The sequence below is a fragment of the Rattus norvegicus genome, chromosome 5 (genome assembly GCF_036323735.1).
Source record: "Rattus norvegicus strain BN/NHsdMcwi chromosome 5, GRCr8, whole genome shotgun sequence".
Taxonomy (NCBI): Eukaryota; Metazoa; Chordata; class Mammalia; order Rodentia; family Muridae; genus Rattus; species Rattus norvegicus.
The window spans coordinates 64,098,823-64,115,923 of NC_086023.1; the positions used below are offsets into that span (position 1 = coordinate 64,098,823).

At 50.8% G+C, this 17,101-nt stretch overlaps 1 protein-coding gene across 2 annotated transcripts in view; it reads right to left on the bottom strand.

The window, feature by feature from the left end:
• The window catches only part of Fbxo10 (F-box protein 10), a 46,346-nt gene that overhangs the window by 6,114 nt on the left and 23,131 nt on the right, over positions 1-17,101 (bottom strand). For both annotated transcript variants that reach the window (XM_006238142.5, NM_001427214.1), the window contains exons 3-9: positions 16,236-17,057; positions 10,081-10,230; positions 5,975-6,111; positions 4,222-4,292; positions 2,551-2,703; positions 1,516-1,779; positions 122-435 (exon numbers count right to left, since the gene is read on the bottom strand). In XM_006238142.5, coding sequence (XP_006238204.1) covers positions 122-435; positions 1,516-1,779; positions 2,551-2,703; positions 4,222-4,292; positions 5,975-6,111; positions 10,081-10,230; positions 16,236-17,057 — 1,911 coding nt within the window. The remainder of the gene's footprint in view (positions 1-121; positions 436-1,515; positions 1,780-2,550; positions 2,704-4,221; positions 4,293-5,974; positions 6,112-10,080; positions 10,231-16,235; positions 17,058-17,101) is intronic.

Below are 17,101 nucleotides of genomic sequence, written 5' to 3' on the forward strand. Positions count from 1 at the left end.
GCATGGCCATGCCGTGTAGAGCTCTGACTCCCCTCGTAGCTCTGAGTGCTGATGGCTGTCTCTCAGCAGTGTGTGCAAGCCAGGCCTGAGCCCACCGACATCACACACTTTATACACTTACCTTAGTGTCAGACCTGGGCAGCAACTGCAGTCCACTGCCGCGGTTGCCGATGATGTCATTTTCCACAACAGCGGTACCATCGCCCTTAGTAATGATGCCATGGCCTCTGTTGTCATAGATACCATTGCCCCGGAGCTCCACCTTGCATTGAAATTCCACCTTGACCCCACTCTGGCGATTGCAGGAGATGCTGTTGTTAGCCACTCGTGTGAGCTGGCTGCTCTGAACAATGGTGACGCCTCTGTCCCCATTGGCATGGATCACATTGGCGGTGACCTGAAGTGCCTCGCTGCTCTGGACAAAGATTCCTGATGCTACAGTGTGGGAATGGGAGGGGCACAGGTCAACCCTGACGATGCCAGCTGGGAGGAACAGCCTCACCACAAGTGTGCACTCCCGGACAGTAGGGAGGAAGCACCAAATCCCTCCTGATGTGGCCAGGGACAGAGCTGTAAGGCTTAGTCTTAGTCCTGTGACCGAAGCTCCCGCCTCAGGTCTCCCACAGCCCCAACCTATTCAGTGGCAAGAGAGTTGCAGTAAAAGTAAAAAAGACTGAAACATCTCTGGGAGCAGGCAGTGTGGAAGACAGGCCCTAGGCTGCTTCAGGAGCAGGTGGAGCCCGCCTCTTGGTAGCTGGCGCCCACGCTGTCTGCCCTGACTTGGGTGAGTCACCTTTCATGCTTTAGCCTGTGCTACCAGGCCTCACAGAGAAGTCCTCCACCTGAGTGTGCTGGCAGAACGCATCCCCCGGGGGCTGCTTGCTATTACTGCGCTCACTACTCAACATCACTCTGGAGGACAGCGCCTCCCAGGGCCCGTGAATCTATTCCTTTACTCCAATAGAACTTGAGAGTTGTGTCCCATAAAACACGTCATGGATGGGGCTGGAGAGGTGGCTCAGTGGTTAGAAGCACCCACATGTCGGCTCACAAACATCTGTGACTGCAGTTCCACAGGGATCCAATGCCCTCTTCTGATATCCACCGGCATCAGGCATGAACGTGATGCACAGACATACATGTAGTAAGACACTCGTACACACAAAATAAATAAATCTAAAAACTATTCAGAAAGGAAAGCCAACTAAGACCTTTAACAGCCCCATGTACCTGGGTCTGACTCAGGGCACAAATCCAAGGAGGAAAGGACGAGGGGCTATGCTTGTAGTAACTTAGAAAGACTCCTTGGTGTGGGACAGATAGATAGGAAGAGATTCCCAGCAAAAGAAATACATTAGTGACGTCAGTGGGGCAGAGGTAAGAAGATATGGGACAAGTTCTGGGCTTAGTTAGTCAGTAAGGACAAAACATGGAATGTGGCTGGGACAGGCTGGGACAGAGAGCCCCGGGGTGGTGGGAGCCATGAAGGGTGCCAGCGAGGGTGGGCACACTCACCTCCATTGTGATTAATACTGTTGGACTCCACGAGAGCTACGGTGACGGGCCGGCGCAGTGGGTCATCCTCCTTCTCCAGCTCCGTCTCCCAGAGGATGGCGTCCCCGTCCTCACTGAAGTTCTCCTGAGCCCCGTGGCCCCCAGGGAACTCACCGTCTTTCTGGCTGAACACTGCCACCCCATACAGGCCGTTGTAGCTCACATGGTTGCTGGAGACATGGGGCAGGCTGGAGGACATCATCCACACGCCACATCCTTTGTTAGCTGGGACGGTGAAAAAGAGCCTGTCACTGACCCCCCGAATAGGTGAAGCAGCACCCAGTGTTACCCCCAAGATGTAAAAACTATTGAGACAAGTCACCTCACAAGCTAGATCATTCTCAGTGCTCTGAGGCCTGCAGAGCCCCACTGGGCAGTGCAAAGGGGGCACCAGTGCCTCTCTGTGAGGGAGCAGGCTCAGTGTGAACCCCAGCCCTACCACGTCCTAGTCGTGACCCTGGGTGAGTGCCTCATGTCCTCATGAAGGCGGGTTAGTAACTACTTTACAAGGCAGTCTTGAAGGTTAAAGGTGGCAGTGAGCAGACGTAGGCTTGAGTAATGCAGGCTCCAGATATTATCAGATACAGCCCAGAAAGGGTGAGGCTTTGTCTAAAGTCTCATGGCAAGATCAGTACTTTCTGTAATTTTCATGTTTTCCATTAAATCTTCCACTGTTTGTATTGAAAGAGAAGGGATGGGAGGAGTTAGGATGGCCATGAGGTGGGGACACTTGTAGCAGACAACCCCTTGCCTTTTACTCTCTTCCATGGAGCTAGAGCACTGCTTGCTGACCTCTGGGCTCAAAGTGGGTCAGGAGGTGAAGAGAGGCCCTCTTGCTAAGAGGCCAGAGACCAGGCCTGTCCTACACACGAGGTCTCTGAGGCCTAGAGGAGATGAGCACCTTGTCAGATCCCACTAGTTAGGGCCGAGACCTGGGCTTTCTGCCTCCCAGGTGGGCTGGGTCGCAGATCATGACCCGAGGGGCATGCTTCTCACCATAGATGGTATTCCCTTCTATCAGTCCTCTGCCTTCATCCCCCACCACCACGCCATCTGAGTAGCCAAAGCAGATGAGGTTGCTCCTGAGGATCGGGACGCCGCCTCGGCGGATGTCTACACCTCCCCACTGGTTCTCGCGGATGACGTTTTCTATGGGGAGATGTGAAGAGGTCAGCACCCAAGAGCCACCTCCAGTCAGCCATGATGACTAGAAGAGCTAAGAGAAAGCAGTCCCAACCCTCACCCAGACTAGGACACCCACACCCATGCTGCCGGCAGCCAGCACCCTGAAGCTCACCCACTGGCTTGTTAGGGCACTCATCTGTTTCCCCAAGGACAAAGCCTGTGTCTGGTACACTCCTGTGTCTCCACTCCCATTGTATCCAGCAGCCTTGAGACCTGCGAGGAAGAACTCCCTCCCATACGCTTGCCCTCAGCCTCAGGCCTGCCCTCTGACCTCATTGCCCTGTCCCATGCCTGGGAGCTACCTCCTCCCCTAGTTCCTGGTGTTCAAGTCTCACGTCAAAAGGGTGGTCCTAGGCACTGCTGCCTCGGCCCAGTGAGTGGCAAGGCAGACCTGGTTCCAGGGGCTGGGGTACTTACCAGACCCTGTGCAATGGGCCCATCCTGCCTCTGCAACCCTATCTCATATGTTTCCCCCCTTGCAGGCACAGTCCGCCCTACTCAATCCTGCTCAGGTATGAAGGTCTGTTCTCACAGGTCTGTTCCCTTGCACACAGAGCTGACTCATGGACTCCTTCCACCTCAGGTTCGGGATTATGCGTCATCCCTGAGGAGAAGTCTATCACGGTCATAGGATCTCAAGAGCTCACCTTGTGCAAATGGCCGTCACTCTGAGCTGGGCAGTTTTCGTCTACACATGCTTTTACCTATTTACGTGCTTTCCCTTCTAAACTGTCAGTTCCTGGAAGCAGAGCTGGTGTCTGTTTCCTTTATTGCTACAGGACCAGTTCCTGAAACAAGGGCTACACATGGTTGGTGCTCAATAAGTGTTCTGTTTGGTTTTTCTTCTTCTCAACACTAGGATCTAACCTAGGGCCACATACAGGCTGAGCACGTGGGCTATGGCTGAGCTATGAATACTTGGTAAATGATGACTCTGCAATCACGATCCCAGGCTCCAGTGGCATGCCAGGCAGGTGTGATCCTTGCCTGAGGAGGTACCAGAGGAGGCAGACGAAAGAAAGCGCTAAGAAACTGTCAGATGTTCAGCAGAGGAGGAGTCCTGTGCACAGTGTACACTATCTGTGTTCAAGGGGAGTTAGGGCAGGCTTCCCTCAGGAAGTGGTGTAAGGATAAAAGATACACAAGAATTGGGCGGACAGATTCACAGAGCTGGCAGAGGCCCACACAAAAGTATGGAGAAACTCAGACACTTGTTTAATTGGTGCAGTTGGAAGTGCGATCTGGTGAGCCAGAGGCTGGCAGAGATGGTGCCCCTCCACCGTGCTATACTGGGTCTTCCTATGAAAAGCATGGCCCACCTATAGAACTGGCACCCTGAATGCCTACCTGCTAATCACTGAAGGAGGTCTGGGGTAGGTAAAGGGGTGGCATAAGGGCCTGAAGGTGGTGGAGTGATGGCAGGCTTGGCTTGGCTGCCACCTGCCCTGGCTGGCTATGGCTCCAGTGGTCCCCATCATATACCTGTGATGAGGCCTTTGCCATTCTCGTTCACTGCTATGCCAGCTGCACGCCCCTTGAAGATGTGGTTTCCGCTAAGACAGAAGAGACAGGGAAAGACATGAGACCAAGGCACCTATGTCATGGTTCAGGTGTCTCCCTTGAAAACATTTCAAAATGGTGCACGCACGCACGCACGCACGCACTCGTGAGTGTGTGTGTGTGTGTGTGTGTGTGTGTGTGTGTGTGTGTACACGCACGCACGCACATGCACTAAAGCATGCATGTGGAAGTCAGAGCACAACTTTTGGAAGCTGGTTCTGCCCTTCAACCATGGGTTCCAAGAATCAAGCTCAGGTTGTCAGGCTTACAAAGTGAGTGCTTTTATCCACAGACCATCATGTTCTCTACTGCCTTCCTTGGTAAGCTTAGTAAGCCCAAGTTCACAGGGAACAGCTACCTCCTGAAATCCCATAATCTAGGCATTTAGAAATCCTTGGCTGTCCCTAGGATGCAGAACTCTGGAACATAATTACAACACTATCCACTTCTCTATGGCTTTTCTGTACTGTGTCACTCAACACATAGACATTTACATAAATGTCGCCATGGCACACGTGTCACGGGGTAAGCCGTGGCAGCATGAAGAATTTCTAGGATGCTGTACCGAGCTTTTTGAGAATAATCAGAGCTCTACCACTCTCGGTGCTGCAGTGCCTCAGTCTGAGGCCTCAGATTCTTTCTGTGTCACTCTCCTGCCCCCACCTCCTAAACCAAAGAAACACAGAGGAATAAAAGCACCGCCAATCCTCTCAGGATGGCTGTGTTTTTAAAAGACAGCAACACAGACTTGTGAGTCTCCAGTCAAAGCTCTTTAATGGTTTCCTAGAACACACAGGATGTACTATGACTACACATTACGCTTACGAAAGCATCCTTAGCAATGGGATGTTACCTGCCTAAAAGTAGCAGACTAGATAAATCATGGGGATCAATGATATGACCTCCAATTGCCGCAGGGGTAGGCAAGCACTACACACCAACACTTAAGAAAACTCCTAAGGGAAAGTGCAGGGCAAAGCTCCTCAGAGTGTCTGCTGCACACTGACGCCAGCTGCTTCCCTAAAACACTGCCATAACCGAAGCTGCTGCCCTGAATCTCAGAGACCACCCTCCTTGGCCCGAGGCTTTCTGCCATTTCTTTCCACTCTTACGCTGCATGGCAGAAACGGCAGGCAAACTGTGGGTATAGAGTGTCGTGCCACAGTGCACACAGGGCAATGCTTTCCTGAGGCAGCCTCAGCTTTAAAGCGCTAGTTTGGGGCAGGAGAGATGGCTGAACACTCCTGCCGGGGACCCCTGGCTCTTTGCTGCTCTGGCACATGCACAACGCACTTTTAAAGGTCGGAGAACCTGCAAGAGTTGGTTCTCTCCTCCCACCATGTGAGTCCTGGGAACAAATTCCGTTTGTCAGGCTTGGTAGCAAGTGCCTTTACTCACGCTAGACTAGAGGGGCAGCAGGCACTTGTTGGCCTTTGCTGTGTCTGTTAGACATGCACAGCAGTGTCTGACAATCAGGTGCCTGCACACGGCTAACTGGAAGAGAGGACAGGAGTGCGGGCAGAAGTGTTCTTGGGGTGGGATTACAGATGGAGACTCTTTCCTTTGCTGGGAGCAACACAGCTGTAAACAACGGCTTTCAAATGGAAGACAGGCACAGAGAAGGGGCGTGAGGGGCCGTGGAAGTGCCAGACAGTCTGGGCAGGGCAGTGCCTACCTCACAATCGGATTTCCGTGGTACAGGATATAAATGCCAGCCTCCTTATTAGAAAAGATTTGGTTGTTCCTGATGACACCTTTCCCATTGCCAAGGACAACAATGCCAGATCGAAGACCGTGGTGGATCTGGTTACACTGCAAGTAAAAGGGAGAGGTGGGACACAGCAAACATGGGGAGTGGAGTGAGCGAATCCTGCCTCACAGCTGTACCAAGACAGACACGGCCACGATAAAACACCACGAGACGTTCCCTCGCGCACAGCAGAGGGACTAAGCTATGCAGCTGCCGTCCTTACATAGCTGTGTGCGTGCAAACAGTAGGCAGGATACGAAGATGAACGGGTCCTCCCACAGCCTTGGGACATGGCTATGGGGCCTTTGATGTTGGGGGGTTTTGTGCCTTTTTCCCAAAGCAGGAAGTTATGGAAAGTATCTGAGTCTCTGGAGCCCCCCACCTCCCAGTATAAAGCTATCTAACCAAGCCACACCAAGTCACACTATGTGGCCACCCCTCAGGGAAGGGAGCAAATGCAGCAGAAGATAATGTGGGCCAATGACAGGGTAAGGGCCTTGTGTGGGCACAAGGGTAAGAACCACTTGGCTTCTGGTCCTCTTTCAAGGGCAGCCTGTGAAAGGCTACAGGTATTGGGGGGCTTCCTGCTTCACTGGGAAAGATCAAAGGAGGTTTATGTGGGCAGGATGCTTAGGACACTCACTCCTGTCACCTCTGTACAGATGGGGACAGGCACATGCCTGTAAATAATGTCTGTGACAGAGCTAAAATCTTGCTAAAATTTTCTCATTTTAATTATTTGTGTGTGCGTGCGTGTGTGTGTGTGTGTGTGTGTGTGTGTGTGTGTGTGTGCTCATGTTGAGTGCAGAGGCTAGAGATGTCTCTCCTCAGGAGCACCCACCCTTGTTTTTTGAAACAGGGTCTCTCACTGGACTAAAACTATACAAGCAGGCTAAGCTGGCTGTCCAGTAAGCCCCAGGAATCTGCCTGATCCCCCTCCCCCGCCCCCCAGTGCTGAGATTACGAACAATGCCAGGTTGCCCGCTTGGGCATGGCAGTAATCTCAGCACTAAGGCAGAGAATCAAAAGTTGAAGGACAGCTGGAGCTTTATAACAAGAAACACAACAACAACAACGACAACAGCAGCAGCAGCAACAACAACAACAACAACAACAACAACCACAACAACAACAACCACAACAACAACAACAACAACAACAACGACAACAACAACAGCAACAACAACAACAACAGCAACGACAACAACAACAGCAACAACAACGACAACAACAACAGCAACAGCAACAACAACAACGACAACAACAACAACAACGACAACAACAACAGCAACAACGACAACAACAACAACAGCAACAACAACAACAGCAACGACAACAACAACAACGACAACAGCAACAGCAACAACAACAACAGCAACAGCAACGACAACAACAACAACAGCAACAGCAACGACAACAACAACAACAACAGCAACAGCAACGACAACAACAACGACAACAACAACCACAACAACAACAACAGCAACGACAACAACAACGACAACAGAGCTCAAACTCAAACCAACAAAAGAAACCAACAAAACAATGACTTCACACAGACTTCAAGCCTATCTTGTTATTAACTGTTAATCGAGGCAGGGAAATTTCTGTATTAACGCACCTTCAAGTATTCTTCCCTTTATCGACTGCAGCTATGACAGAATCAGAGCATGCCCAGGAGCTCCTGTCCATCACTGTGACCTTTTGAACCTGTGGTCCATGACCTTGAACTAATTAAGTGTGTACAAAAGTGCACTTGCCATCTTTTTGTCTTAAATTAATGACCTTAAACCAAATGCATCTTTAACTGAGCATGCCCAAGAGCATGTCCATCCCTAAAGTGCTTTCTCTGTGAATATGTACAGACACAGCCTCTTGAATAAACTCCTAAGCTTCCTGCGTCGTCACAGAAACATCACACATCTCGCTCACTCCAGGCCTGCACACCAAGCCCTTCTCTACCCATGTGCCCTGGCTGTACTTGATTTGAGTCTGGACACCGAGAGGTAACCAGACAGCAGGGTACAGTGCTATGGGTTCCCTCACTCTTACTGTCTTTTGAGATCTCTGAAGGGGCTGCTAGCTCAGGAGACACCCCTGAAGAGGCTGAAAAGTGTAGAGACGTAGATAGGCATGACACATATCCCTCCACATTTCACTACGCCAGGACTGAAGTGGGCCCCATCCTCTCCCTGCTCTGCCTGCAGGAATGGCCTACCCACTGCCAGCACACTCCCCACGTCTCTCTGGCAACAGTGTCGGCAACTGTGTCAGGAGCTTCCTGCTAAGGCAGTGTATCTATCGCCCACCAGATGCACAGCAGAGGCCCAGCAAGGGGAAGGGAGGCATGGGCAGGAGTCCCTGGCCAGGTGTGTCTTTAAATAGAGTTAAGAACTCTCTACCCAAGGTGTTCATGGCCAGCTAGACACAAAGATCTAAGAACATCAGGGCTGAGCCGGAACCTCAAGCCCAGCCCTTGCTGGTGCCCTCTGTGCCCCACCTCTTCACTAGGAACATTGTCCTGCTTCGTGGACGGCTATACCTATAGGAGCTTTAGAAGCACTGGAACAAAAACGCTCACTACACAAGGACAGCCACCATTTTCCAAACTCACTACTCCCCAATTTCTGGTAATCTCAGGAAAAGTCAACCATGGAGCCTGTATCTCGTACACTAGGCACAAACGCAAGGGTTTTGTGTATGTGGTATAATGTGTTTGTGTATGTGGTATGCATGTGTTTGTGTGTGTGCACATGTATAAATATGCATAAGTGCATGAAGACCAAGGCTGACATTGAGTGTCTTCCTCAGTTACTCTGTGCCTTATCTCTTGAGGCCTCTTTTGTAATGTGGAACTCACCAACTGGGCTAGACCTGGCGTCCAGTAAACCCCAGGGATCTTCCTGTTCCTAACTCCTGCACTAGGATTACAGCTGTGCCACCATCCATGCCCCTTCTTAAGTGTGTGTGTGTATGTGTGTGTGTGGCGTGTGTGGTGTGTGTGGTGTGTGTAGGTGTGTGTGGGGTGGAGGTGTGTGTGTGTATGTGTGGTGTGTGTGGGGTGTGTGTGTATGTGTGTGTGTATGTGTGGTGTGTGTGGGTGAGTGTGTGGTGTGTGTGTGTGTGTGTGGGGGGGTGTGGTGTGTGGTGTGTGTAGGTGTGGGGGTGTGGAGGTGTATGTGTGTGTATGTGTGGTGTGTGTGTATGTAGGTATGTGTATGTAAGTGTGTGTGTGTGTGTGTGGTGTGTGTGTATGTATGTGTATATAAGTGTGTGTGTGTGTGTGTGTGTGTGTGTGTGTGTATGTGTGGTGTGTGTGCCCGTGAGCGTCATATACATGCAGGTGTATCCAATTCCTTGAAAACAGAGTTACAGACGTTGCCTGATGAGTGGCTAGGAACTGAACGCTCGTCTTCCGGAAGAGCAGTAAGCGCCTTTAACTGCTCAGCTGTCTTTTTAGCCCCCATGTCTACTTTTTCATGTAGATGCTGGGAGCCTGAACCTAGAGACTTTATGCCTGCATGGCAAGCATGTACGTTATCAACTGATCCACCTCCCCAACCCCATATTCAAGTGCTGTATGTCATTCTCATGCTGATAACACATGAACTGCAAGCCGGGTTTGTAATCCACAGGGCTTGGGGGGTAGAGGCAGGAGGATTAAGACTTTGGGCCAGTTTCAGGTATGTATTAAGTTTGAGGGCAGCTTGAATTGCAAGAGAACTGTCTGTATCTTCCAATAAGAATAAAACAAAACCAAACTCCATGTGCTCTCCTGTCTATGAAACCACCCGAGGGTAATGCATACCTGTCCCAAAGAGCGACTGATGACATTAGATTCACCTGTCATATAGGAAGCCAGAACCTCTTTACTAGCGTCAAAGTCAGACGTGCATGAGTACTGAGGAGGCCCTGGGAAATTTCCTTGTCCAGGTCCCACTTTTTTCTGTTGATATGAAAATTTCAGGGTATGGCTTGTCCCCTAATCACCTAGGAAGAGAGTTGAACGGCAAAAGAACAGAGAAGAGTACCAGGATGAGTGGGTTGGATTTCTTCCGAATGTCCACGCCAGCCTCTGCATTGTGGTAAATATTGTTGCCAGCGATCAAGCCTCCGCCCTCCAATCGAAGAAAGATGCCTGATGCCCGGCAGCGGTAAATATCATTCCTGAGCATGACGATCTAAACAGAAGAGAGGGGAAAAAATTGGGGGGTGTCAAAGGATGGTCAGAAACTACAAGGGGAGATGGTTTAGAGGGCAAAGACACTTGCTGACAGGCCTGACGACATAAGCTCAATGTCCAGGGCCCACATAGTGGAAGCAGAGAACCAAATCCTCAAGGTTGTCCTTTGATCTCTACACCTATGCTGTGGTGCACGTACACATACAGATACACTCAGACACACACACAGGCAGACACAGAGACACACACAGGCACATATGCACAGACGCAGAAACACATGCACACACACACAATCTATAGTAATAATAATGAACTCTATAAGAAGAACACGCAAATCTTTTCCTCCCATCTAGTCCCTAAAGTTCACAGTTGGTGAGTGGGCCCCTCTCTGTGTACCCCATCTCCCTGCTCTGTGCTTCAGAGGACGTAGTCTCCCTTATCCAGTGTGACGCTGCCATGTGGGTGCTTTTTTTCTTCTAATACTCAGAAGCCTGGTTTGGGCTCAACCCTCTTTACTTGAATCCCTAGATGATGGGATGGAATGATGCTTTCAGACCAAGAGGTCTGCAAACTTCACATTCTTGAGCTTGCATTCTAAAAGGTGTCAGATTGCCCAGGCTGACCTTAGACTCATTCTGTAGCCAATGATGACCTTGAGCTCCTGGGACCCACCTGTGTCTGCCTTCCTAGTCCTGGAATTACAGAGCTGCAGCCCCACACACTGTTACAGTGCTGCTGAACCTGGCACTTCATGCGTACTGCTGAGTACATCCCTAGCCCACAGCAACTTTTAACGCAATTAGTTCCAGATCTGTCCCTGTCACCGACCTTTCATCAAAATCCATCGCCTAAGCAAGTGCTGGTTACACAGCCAGTGCTGTCCTCTTCCCGGGCTTCCCTCCCATTACAAAAATCAAGACCTTGCAGTGCTGGGCCTCAAACTTGGGACCTTGCACCTCTCAGGCAAGTATCCTGTCACTGAGACACATCCCCAGCCCTATCTGGAACTCATGGTCTTTCCTGCCTCTCAGGTGCCCAGAATCACAGCTATGGCGATGACTTCTGGCCCAAGGCAATTCTTAATTTAAAAAATGTTATTTAGTTAAATCTGCAGTATGGTGTCGCATGCCTCTAGTCCCAGCACTGGAGAGAAAGGGAAGGAAGGTGGGAGAAGTCAGCCTGGGCTACGTGCTGAGACCCTATCTCAAACAAAAGAAAAGCAGAAAACAAACATCAGTTGAGAAAAAATATCTGAAACAAAACAAAACAAATAGTTACGTGACCTGGAGATGGTTCAGTTGGTGAGGAGCTTGCTTAGTGAAAGAAGACCTGAAGGAGTTCTGTCCACAGCTGCACATATACCCCCTCCCTCGCACACACCCATGTGTGCGCTCACACAATTTTGGTTTTGTTCTTTTAAATCCTGTTCTTATTAACTGTGATTCTTGGTGTAGTCGCTGGTTTGCAAAGGCTACTAATACTCCAATGAGAGTGCCAGGAATCTGGGTGTTTAAGAAGTCTCTTTAAACAAGGTAGACAATGCAACTCCCACATATTAAAGGAATGTGTTTCCTGCCTTAATTTCTTATGTGTGATAAGTATAAACACACGCACATTGTTTTAAATAATTGTGTATTAAGATCAATTATTCATGACTGTAAAATTCTAGTAGTTGAGTGAGGAGGAATGAACACCCATGTGATTCCAGGACTTGGGAGGCAGAGGCAGGAGGATCTCTGTGACCTGGAGGTCAGCTGTGATTACATAGTGAGATTGTCCACCAAAGGGAAACAGAGCAAGACAAGCTTGGGAGCAAGCAGGGCAGACACTAGGCAGAGCAAGGCACCATGGTCTTAAGTTAGAGTTACCATTGCTGTGATAAAACACCACGACAAAAGCAAGTTGAGAGGAAAGGGTCTGGCTTACACTTCCACACCATAGTCCATCACTGAAGGAAGCCAGGGCAGGAACCAAACAGGCCAGGAGCCTGGAGACAGGAGCTGATTCAGAGCCATGAAAGGGTTACTACCCCTTGGCTTGATCAACCTGCTGCCTTATAGAACCTAGGAGCCCTACAATCCGGCCTTATGGCGGCGTCTTCTCATCTGAGGCTCCCAGTCATCTGATGACTCTAGCTTGGATCACACTGACGGAAAACTAGCGGACACGGCTGTCCTGGACTAGCTGTCCACAGAACTGGCCTTAAGTAGTGGGGTAAAGGCAACACACCCCAGGGCCCTTAGGGAGAGGAGACTGAGAAAACAAAAGCCAGCGTTACCCTGTCCTTCCCCACTTTGGCTTCATTCAGTAGAATATACTCAAGAGAAGCCCTGCCATATACAAGTATGGGAGACAGAGCTATGCAAGTGACCTATAAAGGGTCACGTGGCCATGGCCCAGCACATCTGGAGTATATACATTTTATTTTCAATCATGTGGTTCCATTCTTGGTTGTGCTACACAAGAACCTGAATACTTTAACGGATGCCTCTGGGATATTTTGGTGACAGGTGGCCTAAGACTCAGGTTCTGCCTACAACTGAAGGGGCATTGGGAGGAAACTCGGTTTTGGCCCAGATCACGAGGAAGGAAAGCCCATAGTGCTGGGGCTGAGAAGGACCACTGACGGATCTCCCCCTAGACCCAAGGACGTAATGCCTGCCCAGATGAAGCACAGCACTGGAGAACTGTTCCCTGCCAGGACCTCCTGTGCAGCCTCACAGATCCCACCACGTACAGGAGAGGGAGGCTGACCGCTGAGGGAGGGGCCTCTCAGAGAAGCAGGAGCAAAGGGAAGAAGCCAGACAGAGAAGTAGCAGAAGGAAAAGATGAGGGAAACTGAGGCCAGTCACAATGCCACCATCATCCGAACCAGCTCGATTCCTGCCAGGTCTGACTCCGGAAAGATGACCGTGGAGTGCGAGTTTCCAAACCCAGTGCACCTGGCTTCCAGCCAGGAATTACAACCTACACAAGAACACCAGGCTTCTTGGAGCCCCAGGGAGCCAGGCTGCTTCTGCCAGCTGGGGTATTTTAGGACCTGGGAGCCCTCCGGCCAGAGATCAACACCTTGACCCTCAACTCAGGAACTTGCCCAGCACGCTCCACACTCCCACCTACATACAACCCAGACTTGTGTTCATGACAGCAGTTAGCACTCACGATAGTTCCAAACACATGTTGATCTTTTTTCCCTTTTTGTCCAAATCCCTGAAAATCAGTTTCCAGGTTCTTTGCTAGAAACAAACCACGGATTTCTGGCTAAATAACTCCTGCCAAATGTCTCCTGGGGCAACCGTCCAATATGGCTACAGCTAAGGCTGTAAGTTTTGTTTGTCCTTGCTGGCCTGCAGGGTGACAGGCCCCATGTGCACCCAGTGTGTCAGCACACACCTCTCCCTGTCCCAGACAGAGAAGATGGCCTCTGCTGAGTGTCAGTGTTCCACCTCAGCACGCCCAGGGCTAAGCTCATCTTTCTGGTCACTCCTCGGTCCTCCATGTTTCCTCCACTGCCTCATGTACCCAGGCTAGAGATCTCAGCCTGAGGGTCTTGATTTTTCTCCCCTGCTCTTCTTTCCCAGGCTGCCGGGTTCTCCTCCCCATCTCTGGAGCCTCGGAGTAAGCTTTCTAGGACAGATCAGACCACAGATCTCTTCATGCTTCTCGGCCATGTTCCAGAATTCAAACCGCCACAGCTCCACCTGATGCCCTTCCCCACTCCTCCTGACATTTCCCCTCCCGCCACGGCTGAGGACCTCACAACTCCCTGTGTGTGCTGCGTCCTCTCTGGCTCCAGGTCCTCTTACCCACCTCTTGACAACTCTTGTTCCTCCTGCAGTTTAAGCCAATGGCACACATACTTTAGGAGACTGTCCTGGCTCCTTGAGGGTGGGTCAGGTACCCTCATTTATGGGTTCCTGTGCCACACCCTAGTACATCTATCCGAGGACCTCTCAACTAGACGGTTACCACCTTTTAAAAAGGCTTACTAAGCACCCGCTATAGACCAGATGGCACTATTAAGGCCCCCCCTTCTAGATTAGGCTCTAAAGTCACAGCTTAGTCTGGACTTGAATCTGTGATGTGCCTGCCTTAACTTCCTGAGTGCTTGACTCACAGGTACACACCACCACACTACCAACCTCGGACTTTCCATGGGGAACCTTCGCTAATCATCTTCACCATCCCTAAGGAACCATGGGCAGCAAAGGCAGAATTTTGCCCATCAGCCATGCCCTTGATAATTGTGTGAAGAGAAGAGTCCTCTGCAGGGCTCAGACCTGACCTTTCATCGTGGTGCCTGTGGAAGTAAACTAGCCCCCTTCCACATTTGTTTCCTTTCGAGACACGGTCTCAGTAGCCCAGGCTGGTCTGAGCTTTGTGGTGATCCTCCTGCCTCAGCCTCTCATGTACTGAGATTCTTGATATGCACCACCAAGCTAGGCCTTCTTCCTTTAAAAAAATCTATTTTCTGCTTATAATATAGTATAGTCTTGTGTTTTCATAGTAACTTAAAATTGTCCTTAGAAATGGGCCTGGAAGCTGAACGAGGTGGCACACGCTTTTAACTTTTAATCCCAGCACTTGGGAGGCAGACAGATCTCAGATGAGTTCAAGGCCAGCCTGGTCTACAAAGCAAGTTTCAGGACCACAAGGGCGCTGTTACACGGAGAAACCCTGGAAAAAACCAAAACCAACCCAGCAGCCAAAGACAAACAAAAAAGTGGGCATGTTACAGACAACTAAGTACAGTTGTAACTGACCATTCTCGATGCCTGTAAGACCCACAGTGGTCTCTGCAATGCTTACTGGCTCACTGAGCACTTCTGCTAAGGTGGAGGCACCAGGCCCTCAGACCTCAGTGAGAGAAGCCACATGGACACTCTCTCGTGGTACAGAAGTGCAGGTAACTACAGGGGAGTGATGGGAGCTGAGCCCCAAGCCCACGGCACTGCCATGCCTTCTTCTGTCAGGCTGCTCACCCTTCAAAACCCTCCGTGGCACCAACCGCAATGGATATGGAGGCTGCCACACAGCACTCGCCGTGACTTCTCATCAGCGGCTGGTGAGCTGCTCTGCGAAGCCTACCGTTCCAGACTCTGGGCAAAGTGGCCCTTGCTTAGTACCTACAGCTCTGTCTTTAAGAAAGTTCTTTTAAGATTTATCTTATTCTCTGTGAATGAGCATTTTACCTGCATATACGTATGTGCTTGTCTGGTGCCCACGGGGTCCAGGAGAGGGCTTTGGGTCCCCTGGAACTGGAGTTACAGGTGGTTGTGAGCCACCGTGCTCCTAACTGCTAAACCACCTCCCCAGCCCCACAGCCTCTCAGTGTGCTCCAGCTGCACAGGGACTCAGCCTCACAGACAGCGTGGCATGGGGTGCACTTGTTTCTTTCTGGAACACGCCCCTTTTCCAATCATGTGTGCTCTACCTGCCCTGCACCCACTCTTCACCCCACTCAGCTCAGACGCCTGTTTCTTTTTTTTTTTTTTTTTTTGGTTCTCTTTTTCGGAGCTGGGGACCGAACCCAGGGCCTTGTGCTTCCTAGGTAAGCGCTCTACCACTGAGCTAAATCCCCAGCCCCCAGACGCCTGTTTCTACAGAAACCCTTCTGGACCATCCCAATGGAGTCTGAAATGAAGGCAGCGACCATGTCTTTCTCCTATGAACACCTCTGCAACATGCAAGAGAAGCAGAATGACAGACGTGAGTGGAGGTACAAGACCTGGGCTCTGTCTCAAACTTGCTCAAAGACTCTCCCGTTCTGGGTCCCCATCTTTTTTTTTCTGGGAAATGGGAAGACGTTTGTCTTATCCAAGTTGGATGATGGACAGGAAGTCAAGTGTATGTAATAAGCTTGAAAAATCATTTAAAGATGCAAACAGCTCACCACACCCTTTCCACGCACAGCACTGGAGCCCTCTCAAAAGCAAGTTCGTGCTCTTGGCAAAGACCGCCCAGGGAGGCCTCAGGCTACAGTGCTGGTCCTTGGGACAGTACCTTGCTATTGTGTATACATCGCACTGCATAAGTCAGGTTCCGAAAGACGTTTCCTTCCATCTTGGCGCGGCCATAAGAGCAGACGAAGACACCGCCCTTCCCGTCCCGGAAGAGGCACTTGCGGATAAGGCAGCCCTGCACGGAGCTGGCTAGCGCCATGGCTTCCTTGTCTTTCTGCAGCTCCTGGTGCAGTGAGTTCAGAACTAGACAGCTGGGGAGCTGAATGGATGCTCCAGGTAGGGGAGGGCCCAGAAAGGAGCCGCCCAGAACAGGGCGGGGGCCCTGCACCTGGTAGGACAGTCTGTAGGTGAGCTGCTCATCATCCTCATCCTCACCGCTGGGGCTCAGGCCGCCGTCACTGCTGTCTGGAGTCTGGGCCACTCTCTCCCCATCGCTGCCCACCTCTCCCTCCTTGGAGCCTGGCTTTGGAGAGCTAGAGACTGGACTTGTAGGACTCTGGCTGCCCTCGATGACAATGTCACAGGTCCTTGGGCTCCAGGCCTGGTCCTGGCTCTCTAAGTCCAAGGACATTAAAAAGTCGTTGTCCTCTGCAGGGAGGAAGATGGGAGAGGCCTTGATAAGGCCCAGCAGGTACTTATAGGCCCAGTTCTTGTCGGCTGACGGGTGACCCTCAACGGTCACAGAGTTGTTTTCGCTGCCCACAAATTCACAGTTTTCCAACATACATAAGGGCACGTTGTGCAAAAAGACATGGGTATTTTTGAAGGTACAAAATTTCACTTGGCAGGTACCTGGGCCATGGACCTGGATGTGTCCATTCTCAAAGTTGCAGTTGTCAAACTGGATGTGACCTGATGTGGTCTGGGGAACAAGAAGGAGAAGATATGGTCAGAAGCCTACACTTT